General features: G+C 30.2%; 1 protein-coding gene across 1 annotated transcript; it reads left to right on the top strand.

Moving 5' to 3' along the window:
• The first annotated feature begins 11,886 nt into the window (after window positions 1-11,886).
• LOC116007332 (glutaredoxin-C6) lies at window positions 11,887-12,726 on the top strand. Its single transcript, XM_031247989.1, has one exon. It carries the CDS (start codon window positions 12,000-12,002, stop codon window positions 12,444-12,446), a length of 447 nt encoding a protein of 148 aa, XP_031103849.1. The 5' UTR covers window positions 11,887-11,999; the 3' UTR covers window positions 12,447-12,726.
• The last annotated feature ends 1,087 nt before the right edge of the window (window positions 12,727-13,813 follow it).

Here is a 13,813-nt window from a genome sequence, read left to right as displayed (position 1 = left end):
TTGGTTAATGATGAAGGAGTCATTTATCACTCAACCACACCCTAAATTTGAGTACTGATAATGCTAATTATTGCTAATATGGATTCATTTGCCCGTCAGTTAATACCCATGCAGGTTCGTATTCCCCATAAAGTGCTTTTGTAGCTACTCCTACAAACATAAGATTTTGGTTAGAGGTAATTACAATTCCTTTCCATTTAATTTCTATATACTTTTGAAGGCAATCAAATTTTTTGTTTGGTTGGAGGAAATTGCAATTTTGCAGAATTGAAATTCTCTCATTTTCATGGAATTAGAATCTCATGCCCCCTTGGTATTTCAATTCTATGAATTTTAGGGAGAAAAAAAACTTTGGGACAAAATTGTCCCTATCTTTTTCAACATAAAATTGATGTTTGACCTCTTTTTTTTATTATACTGTGTCTTCTTCTTATACTCTTAACACAAAACGTCAATCAATAGGTCAATCTCAATCAAATATGCTTTCTCAAAACTCCCTTATCTATTTTACTTATTTTGTTATGCAATTCTAGGGTTTATTTACAGCATGTTACATAAATTTTCAAAAGCAAAATTAGAATTTGGTCATTTAGGATTAATAATAATAATAATAATAATAATAATAATAATAATAATAATAATAATAATAATAATAAGTATGGGTATTTTGGACTTTATACTACTTATTCCCATTTAATTTCCATGTATACCAAACATTGAAATTGAAATTCCTAATAATTCTATTCATGCAAACTAAACACTGAAATTTAAATTAACACTTCATTCTCATATTATATATTCATCTCCCATCAGTCCCATGGAATTGCAATTCCTTTCTCATCTAATTCTCTCCTTCAAACCAAACGCATCGTTATAATGTGTTCCGATTACTATAAATAGAGGTCTCCACCAACTTGTTGAGGGATATAATTTCTTAGTTTTAGTACACTAACCAACTATTAAAAAGTTTTTCGAGTTCATCTTACATTTAAGTATTGTACTAAGACTGAATTATTAGAATTCAAATATCATTAATAGACACACTTTCTGCAATAAAATGTGTAAATACTATTCTTCTCCCAAAGTGGAGACATTTAAGACATTTTAAACTGAATTTAATTTATTTAAAAATTAATTTAATAGTACTAAAAAACTTTAAATTTAAAGGATTAAAAGTGATCAAATTAATAATAACAATAATAATTAAAAACGAAGATGTCATTTTTTTTTTAGTACTATTGACTCTGTTACAATGTAGTATATATTAATAACTATTTTCTCAACCTACTGAAGCACAAAGAGTCAACAGTCAATATATAGTTGTCTCCATTGAGGTTCGAACACACTCCCATCATCAATGTGAGAGTGTAAACCGGGACACCGGGTGCCATTCTTTTCAAAGAAAAAAAAAAAAAAACAAGATGCCCATATATTTAAATGACAAAAGTGATACTTGCCTCATTTTATCTGTCATACTTACTATTTTTTTGTCAAAACAACTCTTTCTTCTTTCTTTATTTTATTTAGTATTTCTTTTACTTATATTTAAATTTAAATTTTTGTGTTTAATAATACTTTTAGTGTAGTTTCTAAATATATAAAATTTGTATACTAATACTAAACTTAATATTATGAAAAATTGGATTAAAAATAACTTCATTCAGAACTCGTTAACCGAACTAGACACATGAGACATTTAGAATTAAATATATTATGCTTTGTATTTATTTAATTAATTAATGTCACTATCACATCATCAATTTAATCCTTCCAATTAGTGTTACTGCAAGCTAGGTTCACCATAGTGGTATAGTAGATAGGACCTCATTAATTGCTATTTATTTATTTATATATTTATCTGATAGAATATACAACATACACACGTATATGCATACATACATATATACATACACTTTGTCTCTCTCTTTTGGTCCCGGGTAGGATTCGAAGCATGCACTATGTTGCTGCTAGGAAAACAAATTCGAAAAGTATCAAATTGGCCCCCTAAGTTGGGTGGATAGTGCAATTAGGCCCCCTAACTGAAAAAAGCTTCATTCAAGCCCCCTAAACTGACAAAAAAGTGTAATTGAGTCCTAAATGACTTGTTTATCATGTCAAATTCAGTTAGGGGGCCTAATTGCACTATCCACCTGACTTAGAGGGCCAATTTGACACTTTTTCATTATTTTATTTTATTTTTTCAAAACAAATATTTTTATTTATTAAAAATACTATTTATTATAAATAAAAAATAAAAAATATTAAAAAACAGCCACCGACTGTTTAATAATTTGGTCCTGCTGTCAAATTAATTTGTAGAGTTCGTCCCGACCCAAGTGTTGGTCATACTTACTTTTCGTCCCTAAGTTATCATTAATGTTTCATTTTTTGTCTCTTTACTAATAAAATATTAGGGATGAAATTTTCAATTTTAGTATAACTCAGGAACGAAAAGTGAGCATGACCAACACTCAGGGACAAATTCTATGTTGGTGTTGCACTTTTCGTCCTTTCGTGCTCACTTTTCGTCCTTGAGTTATACTAAAATTGTAAATTTCGTCCCTAATGTTTTATTAGTAAAAAGACAAAAAGTGCAACATCAATGATAACTTAGGGATGAAAAATGAGTATGACAAACATTTAAGGACGAATTTTACAATTACCCTATAACATAGGGACAAAAAAATGTAATTTTCCGTTTTTGTTTTTGTTATTATTTTCGTTTATTTTTAATTATTTTAAATAATTATTTTTAAATTAATTAAAATAATTTTACAAAACTTTTTAATAATATAAAATTATTTTAAATAATTTTTTTATAAAAAAAAAAAAACAAAAAAAACAAAAGTCGGCAGTCCCCAGCTGGGATTGCCGACTTTTGTTTTTGTTTTTCTTTTTTAAATATTTAACAAATTATTAAAATTATTTATAAAATATAAATTAATTTGAAAGTAGGACCAAATATGATTCAAATTACAAAGTTTTGCACCTAATTTCAATCCAAGGAGTAGTAACCTGTTAAACAAGTCATTTAGGACTCAATTGCACTTTTTTGTCCGTTTAGGGGGCTTGAATGAAGCTTCTTTCTTCTCTCTTTTTTTTTTCAGTTAGGAGGCCTAATTGCACTATCCACTAGACTTTGGGGCTAATTTGACACTTTTTCCAAACAAATTAATGCGTATAAACTTATTATTTTGGGTTGGTTAATTAGTTTACTAGTTGAGGTGTGCCCTAAGGACACTATTAGTACATATATTGTAAGCAATATGGTTTAATTTTATTAGGAGAAATCAGAAAAATATCCCAAGTATATATATATATATATATATATATATATATATATATATATATATATATATATATATATATATATATATTGCATGTTTGATGGTTCAATTACACACATTTTAAGTTAAGTAGTCTAGTTATACAAAATTATAAATTCAGTGATTTATTTGACGCTTTTTCATAATATAAATACGAAATTCTCTCACTACTCTCTAATTCTTCATTTGCATGCACACCTAAGAGCAGAGAAAAAGACAATATCAAAATAATTATAGGGGAAAAAAACCAACAACATACCGAACAATATTGTGATAATAATTTTCAAAAATATGCAAGTATTTGCCTTGTTCTCGCAGAGTATAAAAACATATAGTTTTAAGTTTACATATTATTTTAGGGTAAGTATCAACTAAATCGATTAAATAGTTAACTCGATTGATTTATCTCTTCACCTAAAAAATATATTTTAACTTTAAAGAACAATTATGTTCGTAGACCTTTTCATAAATAAAAATTTACACGTTGTGTTACATTAATATTATTGGAGGGATTTAATTATTTATAGATTTGACTTTTTTGCAAGTTGCAATTGCATGGTGACCAAGACGTGCCACTACTAATATTTAAGTAGCCGAAATTAAAAGACCCTTGTCTAATATTTAACTAGCCGCCCACCACCCACCCAACCCTGCCACCCCCAAAGTAAAAAATAAAAATGAAAAGAGAAAAGGTGACAATAATTAAATTGGACACGTGTAATAACGTGGAGCATAGATGTCCCATCCAAATTTGATTCATCCAAATTTGACACATATAGATTTACTTTTACTATTACGTGCCGATTTGTAACTAGGCAGACAACCAACACAAATATAACCTTATATTTCTTGTCAAAACTATGTAGGAGTGTAGGACTTAATTATATATATCATGAGTTAAAATGGGTAGCTCTTGTATGTGATTGTTTCACGTAACACACTTAATTATATATATCATGAGTATAATTCTTATATATATATATTGTTATAATGTAATGCTACATACACAAATCACATATGAAACATTTTCACCTCCTTCAAATAATTCGTTAGCTAATAAAATGAGTTAAGTGTGTTAATAAAGGATATTTATAGAGAAGTTAATGTGTATTTCTCTCAAAAGGTTGAATCCCCAACTCGACAAAATATTTGGGAGGATGTAAATTACAGTGACTCAATAACTCAGCATACAATGTCAAATTTCGGTGTGCATAAGTGATTTGTTCACTTTGGGCCCCACAATGCCACTGCCGAGGTCCAAATTGAACCTTGGTCTTTTCTCTCAAATACTGTGTTGAATATTTATATAGTAATGGAGAATTAATGTTTCAAATGTCTACCATGGTAAATAATATTTGGAGTTGAGGAGTAATAAATATTATTTGATTTGGTAGAAGTATGATTTTGGGTAGTTCGAGAGGTATCGAGAGATGCTTTGAGAGATCAGCGAGAGTTAAGTTCGTGGCATGTCAATGTCGAGTGACGAATTGATGTCTCGAAGGTTTCTATGTCTCGAAGGCTTCGTATGTCTCGAAGTGACATAAAATATATTCTATGTCTCGAAGCTCTGAACTGTTGTTCACATGGTTGAAGGTTGGTTACGTGCACACTTGATTATTATCTGAAGTATTACAAGGTATGAAGTGTTTTTGAAACACATTTTCATACCTTTGTGCGTAACAGATGTGAACCGATTTATCTTATCCAAAATCAATTGAAATTCAAATATATGTTTGAAAGTTGGTTTACCAAACGGCTATAAACTCCCAGTAACTGCTGATAGCGGTTGGAATTTTTCTCTATAAATTCATGGGAGTATCATCTGATGAAGTACGCAAGTTTTGCATACTATCTACATATTTCACAGTTCAAAACTCTCCAGAAAGTTTCTTTTAAAGTAACAAAGAACTTTGTTTCATCTTCTTGTATCCCATAAGATTTAATCTTGAAACCTCGTTGCTTTCATAGAGGAAAGATTAAAAGCTTATAGGAAAGTGATATCACGCCTGAAGATCTCATTTCCTCTCCTCTTTTCTTCCTCCTATCCGTTACTTTTTCCAACATACTGCACATTGAACCAGTGAGCTAAGTCTGTGCGGGCGAATTAATATGTGTACTGATTAGATGGCATGAATGGTGTTTGCTCAACAACTAGACCTCATGTTGGTCATCCCTCACAATATTATAGTTGCATATACATCATCTAAGTTCATAAAACAAATTTATTTATAAAAAAAAAATAACAGAGATTTAAATTTAGAAAATGATCCCAATAAAAAGAAAGAATAAAAGAATGAAAAATTCAGACGTGTGTACCACACACTCATTCTATGATTTGATTTATTACAACTCTTCTCCTTCGTGCGCGAGAGAGAGTGCTTCTAAACTATACAATTCAAATTTATTTTGAAAGGGAATTGTATATATACTAGGAAATTTATAGTAAATTGTGAAAATAGTTATTTAAAATGTCAGTTTACTATAAATTTCCTACATTTCTATGGTCTAAAAATAATGTGAAGAATATACTTGGTTGGCCCTTTGTAAAGGGAACCTTAATGGGGCCAACTATGGCTGATGAAATCTCAACTAATCAAAATTTTTTTAAAGGTATATATATATATATATATATATATATATATATATATATATATATATATATATATATAAAAGCCACCATCAACGGCTGACCTTTAAGCATTATATATACGGAAATACATACACATATATTATAAATATATAGATGACAAATTTAGGCAATATGCTGGTGGGTACCATCCCCCACAAGCATACTAGTTCTCTATTTAATTTAATTACATGTTCCCACATTTCAATATTATACATACATGCATATAATAATGTGTTTGTGTGTATGTATTATTGGATCGAACTAAGTTATACCAATATATAAAATTTGAGAAGATTTTGCAAATAATAATAAAGAGTAATGTACGCAGAGATCAGAGGTGTGAATCTCCTCTGACAAAATTAGAAGTTACGAGTTTAAGTTTGGGAATGTAAATACCCTAATATTTATGAGGAAATATTTTGTCACTTAATTATGAGATCCTACAAGACATAGAATAGTCGTGCAATATAGTGTGATCATTGAAATATGTAATTAGACCAAAAAATAATACTGAGTAATGTATGCAAAGAGTTTGTATTACATTAATGTTTTGAGTACGAGAGAATATCAAATGCGATGTCATGAACCCTATATGATTTCTCAATGGAATGTGCCTTAGGCCTAAGGCAATTTTAAAAGGAATATATATGTCATAAATTTTTGTTATACTCAAATTTCGATAAAATTCTTGTTACATGAGCAAAGAAACTTTTCTATTACTTCTTGCTCTATTCACTAGTTTCATATCCAAAACTATGCTTAATGATCGAAAATCAAATTCTTTCCCACTTGAACCATACTTATGGCATTATTTGACTACTCCTAATAGTTCATTGAACAATAGCCATGTTATTAATTGTAGTAGTAGTATGCTACTTATTATCAAACACTTAATTACTTTTAACTATCTTTAAATTTGAGCTCTCTAACTTAATCATGTTTTCGAACTACTCTACGACCTATTTTCAACACTCTCGGGGCTCCTATCTCACAGCAATTAGACTTGTTAGATTATGACTTTCTCGCCTACTCTAGATCGAGTATTATTATTTTATCAATATTTATAAAATTTATACTAAATATAATTAATATAATGATGAGGAATGATGTAGGCATGTGAGGCCCACTCTCTATGCTTAAACAAAATACATAGTACCAAATTATAAAAACAAGCCGTCACGAATTAAAATATATAGGGATGTACGGAGTAAATAAATAAATGAATGAATAAAATATAGAAAAAGTTTATTGGTTGCAGAAAATAAGGATGCAGAACCTTGGAAATGGAAAACATTGGGCTAAACATTAATCTTAAATAATAAAATTTAAAATTAAATAATAATTTTGGGAAGTTAAATTTGTGTTACCACAACTTTCCCACGTTGCCCGTGGACTTCCCTGCACCAAGGAAACCTCAGGAGATGGCCACGTGTCAGAGTGACAATATCTGCTGACGCTGATCGCATCTTCCACAACCCAAATATTACGTCATGCCCCACGTGACCCCGGCCCCACATCCAAATGGACCGTTCGAATTTTTCTAAAACGTGAGCACATAATCTTATGAATCTTTATCTGTGAGACAAATTGAATCATAAAAAAAATGTAATCATTACGAGGGATATCTTGATTAATTAATTGATACGAAATATGTTTTTTAATTCAATTATGAAAAATATTATAAAATAAACTTACTTTTATTGAATTATATATAGTCAATAAAACCTAGAAGTTTAAAATTTACATCATCGTACTCAAAGTGTTTAACCTTTAATTTTTTTATTTTAAAATTTTTGTAGGTTATATTTTATTTTTGAAATTATTAAAGTAGTTGTTTGTTTATATATCTACATTGCAAATAACTAAGGTACTAAATTATTCAAGTAGCTTTTTGTTATATTTTTTTAATTATTCAAGTAATTTTTTATGGTCTAGTGATGCGAAGTAACTCTCCCAAATAGTAAGCTATAAGTTCGAGTTTCAGTGGGGCGATATTGACTCTTTGTACTTCAGTAAGTTGAGTTATGAACTTAACAGATGTTACAAATAAGAAATTACTTGTTTTAATTTTTAAATACATAGATTTTTTTTTTGAGGGGTACATAGATTTTATATATTAACACTAAATATTAAAAATTAAATTATAAATACGTTAAGTTAAACTTTTTGAATGGAATCATATAAATACGTAAGATTCGAGACGAAAGGAATATGTATTTTTCGTTCTTAATTACGGAGTAATTTTTTTTCCGACATGCATGTTGCGTAATTCCAACAGTCATTGGGAGTATCTTGTACACGTCAGCTCCGTATAGGCTGTGCGAAAAAAGAAGTCTTGGTGACGTCATCGATGACCGATCTACCCCCACACACAAGGCGGGGAGCCCCGCCTACCGTCCTATTAACTATTAAGCCATAGTCAATGTGACGTCAGAAAGCAATTAACACACTCCACAACCCCCATACTATACCTAAATTATAATTTCACCCCAAAATATCTCCAGCTTTTACAAACAACTTTTGTAGTTTTTTTTTTTTTAAGCCCAAAATCTCTCGAGCCAAAAGCGTCCACACTCAGATCTTATAGGATGATGGATGAGTAAATAACGATAGCTCAACAACTTCTTATTTGAAAAGAACAATGTTTAGTGACTATAAGGAGCCACCACATTGTATGTAATTTTTACAATGCGACTATTAAGTTTTAGACCTCATTTGGTAACATAGTTAGTTTTTCAGTTAATTTAGTTTATTTAACTACTATTAGCTGTTTTTCTTCAAAAAAAATTACTATTAGCTGTTTGATTTAGTTAAACAATCAATATGAATGCTTGATTAATTAGCTTTTTGTAACAACTTATTGCTTCAAAATGTTAAAATTAAAAAAAATTGTACAAACAATTTTTTGTGAAAGTAATTTTGCATATAATCAGTTATCAACTAACAACTAATTTACCAAACACTTTTGATTTTTCTACAATCAGCTAATGCTATCAACTAGTCAAATACATTAGTCAATCACTAGTCAAATCCATTAACCAAATCATCTATTTACCAAACACCATCTTAATCTTATGTACTTGTTTACAATATATCATTGAGAAACTCGTACAAATGAGAGTTTTTTTTTTTGGTTAATTGAAAAAACGAATTTAGAAGTTTTATATACTCCGTACACTTTTTAATTTGTTTTAAAGAAAAACAACTCGTAATTTTCATTGATAAAAGAAAACAAAATTATATCAAATATTTACAAGTGGGGCGCCAAGTTTGAGAAGTCATCACTTTTGTCATTTTCTACTCAATTGTAATAAACCTTTTACTCCGTATTTAAAATTTATAATATCAAGAAGATTAAGACTATGTTATTTGCACTTATTTTTATAACTTATCTCGTATAGTACAATAAGATTTACTAAAAGTGTTTGCAAACAATAAAAACAAATTTATTATAGTTTACAACAGTTGATAATTAAGCAAATTACTAATACAACTCTAAGGTTAATTAGAGGTATACCATGTGAATTCAAATCGAATCTAGATTAATCTCATAGCAGTAAGTATACTCAATATTGTATAAAAAAATATTGCATCCAAAAAGGTATAAAGGCTTCTGTGATGCTTATGATGGTATATATATACAACTATACAAGTGATGAAAATCATATACAAATTTACAGAGTATTTGATAATTATTGGATGTAGTAATAGTGTATTATTAATGAACATTCATTTACCCGTTACTCATTTAGTGTCACAAGATAGATTTCATGTAGAGAACATTTTCAAGTAGTGACTGTGAATTTTTTCGTAAATCAAATACTGAATTATGAATCTAAGCTAGAGATAATATATATTATTGTTCAGCCCTTCCCGCTTGGAAAGACGTTAGGCACACAGGTGGAGCTTTTCTTCTTCTTCTTCTTTTTTTTTTTGAGTACTATTGATTATATGACAAGGTAGTATATGTTCTATACTTTCTCTATCCATTGCAGTTTAAAGAGTGAATACCCTACCACCGGAGTATAATTCTATGACCTTCACTCAATGAGAGACACAGAGATGTCATCTAAGCACGAGGTGATTTGCAAGTGGAGTTTCCTAAACAATGCTTCTTTGATCCCTATATGCTCCCAGGAATAGATAATTAATTGAATTTTTAATTTAATTTTTTTAATATAATGACGGAAATTTGTACTAAACTTAATATTTAATAAGACTAAGAAATGATAAGAAAATTAATTATGTTAAAAAAAATTAAAATTGAATATAATTTAAACAATATGAAATGAATAGTATTCTTTTCCTTTGATATAGTGAGGTCAACTCGATCGATCTTGTCTGAATTCAAGAAAATAATGTTCGAAAGCAGTGAACGTAGAAAGGAACACGAGCTGAGGTTGCACAAAACGACATATTTGACATTGGATCTTTGGTCATTTGTAATATACTAAGATAAGATTAGTACGTACTGAAATTTTTGGTCCCCCTTTAAGCACTTCGCCCATTAGATTCTTGGGAAAACGTAATAGCGACATTTTTTTAGGGGGTGGGTGGCTTCTTAAAATGATTTATTTTGTTTTTAAATGATTTATTATTGTTTTTTTTTTCAAAATAATGATTTATTACTGTTATGACTTATGAATGAGAGTGAATTGAAACATCGAAACCCGTGACTTTAACTAACACATTGTAGTGTAATTGGAAAAGGGTTTGATGGTTTTATATAAGATTCTGGATTCAAATGTTATGAATGCAGTTGTTGCTAGTTGGTTTTAAAATTATTGATTATTGTTACTTTTAGTCCTACTTTTATAATTTTGTCACATTATATTTTTTAATTTTCATTTGTTTGTCATAATGAGCTAATTATCAATTTAAATTTATGGCATTCCATTGTTAATGAAAATAACTACTATATAATATTATTATTTAATTAAATTAAAAGAGTTATCATAGGGAGGTGGGGGTGGGGGAGATTCCATGCAAGTTGGTCGGACAATTAGGCCACGTTTGGTTCGCGGAAAATATTTGAACGGAAGTGAGAGTGAAATTCCGTGGAAAAGTAGTTACTAGGAAGATAAATTATGTTGTTTGGTTGGTGGAAAAGAAGTTGCTGGGAAGATAAATTCTGTTGTTTGGTTGAATTTAGAATAGTAAGGAATAAGGTGTATAAAGACTTAAATGCCCCTAATAAATAATCATAATAATAATAATAATAATAATAATAATAAAATTATTATTATTATTATTATTATTATTGGTTGAATTATTATTATTAAACCTAAACCGTAAAAGAAAAAGAAGCAAGTCCACAGATTTTGTTGGCTTTCCAGTTTGGCAGGGAAGAAGACAATGGAGGAGGAAGATAATAGAAGGGCAAAATAGTCTTCCTAGGTCAATAATTGTTCCCAAAAGCCATGGAAAATAAAATCCTAGGTTCTATTCCGGATTTTGTTTTCCTCATTCTTGAGGAACTCATTTTCCATTGGAATAAAAGTTCCAATGAACCAAACGCATGAACTGACCATTTTCCTTGATTTGAAGGAAAATCTTTTCCTTGGAAGTCTACTTCCTGCGAACCAAACATGCCCTTAGTTTCTTATTGACTATATTGGTTTGAGCTAATTAGCTGAGAGATTATTTTCACATTATCGTTGGTGAGACTCGATATTTGGTCTCTTAGTAACAAATTTCACCTTTGTAACCATCACCATTGAGCCATGTTCAGAGTTAAATTTTGAATTTTACAATTTAATTTGTGAAAAAATAAAAATAAAAACACTAAAGCAAATAAAGAAATATAAAGAAAAAAGTGGAGTAATACACAGTATTGCTTACGTAATATGTTTCTTTATGATGTAACACTACGCTATTATATTGCCTCCTTTTCCGCACTCTTCTCGTCTTTTTAAATATAACTCTCTTCGCTTCTCTCTCTCTCTTCCACGTTAACCCTTCCACTCCCTCCAAATCTTACACCTCCACTCTCTCTATCGCCGCCGCCGTATATATATATATATACACATACATACACTCTGGCTATGCAAGGCGTCCTCCGCTACGGACCGTTATCGGACGGCGGAGTGAGGCTAGAGCTGAGTCCGACGGCCGCCACGGCGTCTCCGCTCACCATCGACGTCGCCGAGACGGCGGAGGTCAAAATCCAGCGCCTCATATCGGAGAATCCGGTGGTGATCTTCAGCCGCGCCGCCTGCTGTATGTGCCACGTCATGAAGCGCCTCCTCTCCACCATCGGCGTCACGCCGACCGTCATCGAATTGGACGAGGACGAGATCGGCGCCCTGCCGACCTCTCCCGCCGCCGCCGCGGAGGAGGACGGCGGCGGCGGTGGTGGCGCCGGCGCTCCCGCGGTGTTCATAGGCGGGACACGTGTCGGCGGGATAGAGAGCCTCGTGGCGCTCCACGTCAGCGGTCGCCTTGTTCCAAAGCTCGAGGAAGTTGGGGCTCTCACCAATATGGTATTGTAATTTCCGTATTCCATCAGGGACATATTTGTAATTTCGCCGCCTAGCCCCAAAAACAATATTATAGTTACTATATTAGGAGAAAATTACCCCGTAAGTCTCAAATGTTGATTTGGGTAATTAATTTCAATTCCCTATATTTTAGAACCCAAAAAAAAAATTATTGTATATTAGGTGGTAATGTTACAAGGGCAAATAAGTAACTTACACGTGTCTAGAACTTGTGGTCTTAAAATGTTCTTTAAATTATTATTATGATTATTATAAATATTATAATTATGCATTAATTGTTAGAATGTGGTTTTGCTTTTTCTTTGGCTATAAAATTTTTGGGGCTATGCTTTGTTTCTCCATGTTTGTAATGGTTGGAATTATGGGAATGGAGCTTAAAGACTTTTGTGTGTACTGTGAATACACAAAACTATAGATATATGCATGTGTATGTATATATTTATATATTTGTTGTCAATTCAATTATCACTTTGAATATCCAAGTTGTTGTAAAAGAATATTCAAGTATTCTTACATATACCTTTATATATAAATTTTTATAGTTATTAATGGATTAGTCAATTTTCGCTCGCTTTAAATTATAAAAATACTTTTGATATTTTTTTTTCGTGGGTGTGTGAGAGCAAGTAGCATTACAATGTTACATATAGTTATTAATAGACTGAATTAGTCGATTTTTACTCGTTTTAGTTGGGTATAAAATGATACTCCGTACAACTTTAATTTTGGGATCACATTTCTCTTTCGCACAACCTTAATTTCTTTCCTTCTTTTGAGGATTTTTTGGCAAATAATATGGAATCATGCCATAAGGATACTATATACTATATATTCTAAGGTGTAATTAAAAAAAAAAAAAAACTTTTTAGCTTAAAAATATGTTATAATTTAATAAAGCGTATTGTATATTTCACAGGTATCGTCCCAATCTCACATGATAAGATTAATCTAACTGAGTTTTGATTAAACTCCATTTTATTTATTTAGTATTTGATGATTGAATTAACTTGTCTTTATTTATTTATTTATTTTATTTTTAAACTTTTTCTAAAAAGAAATTAAATTATAAATACTTTAATTTAACTCTCAATAACTTTATGTCAACACTATTTTTCCAAGTTTAGTAGTAGGAGGACCGTGGATATAGTTAAACCATTTTCATTTCAATAATATTCCATTTCGTGTGGCTTAGGATGAGAGAATAAAAATTTAAAAATAATTAATTAATTAAATAAAACGTATAAATTGATAAAGAATATATCTCTTCGTATTGCATAGAAGAAAACATCAAATTAATGATCGACACTCACAAAGTGAAAAATACTAACAATTAAATTTTTTTGTTTACATTAGTAATT

This window comes from Ipomoea triloba, chromosome 15 (assembly GCF_003576645.1).
Source record: "Ipomoea triloba cultivar NCNSP0323 chromosome 15, ASM357664v1".
In the NCBI taxonomy this organism is placed as follows: domain Eukaryota; kingdom Viridiplantae; phylum Streptophyta; class Magnoliopsida; order Solanales; family Convolvulaceae; genus Ipomoea; species Ipomoea triloba.
The sequence above is the reverse complement of the archived record's forward strand: the minus strand, read 5'-3'. Positions and strand labels throughout refer to the sequence as shown.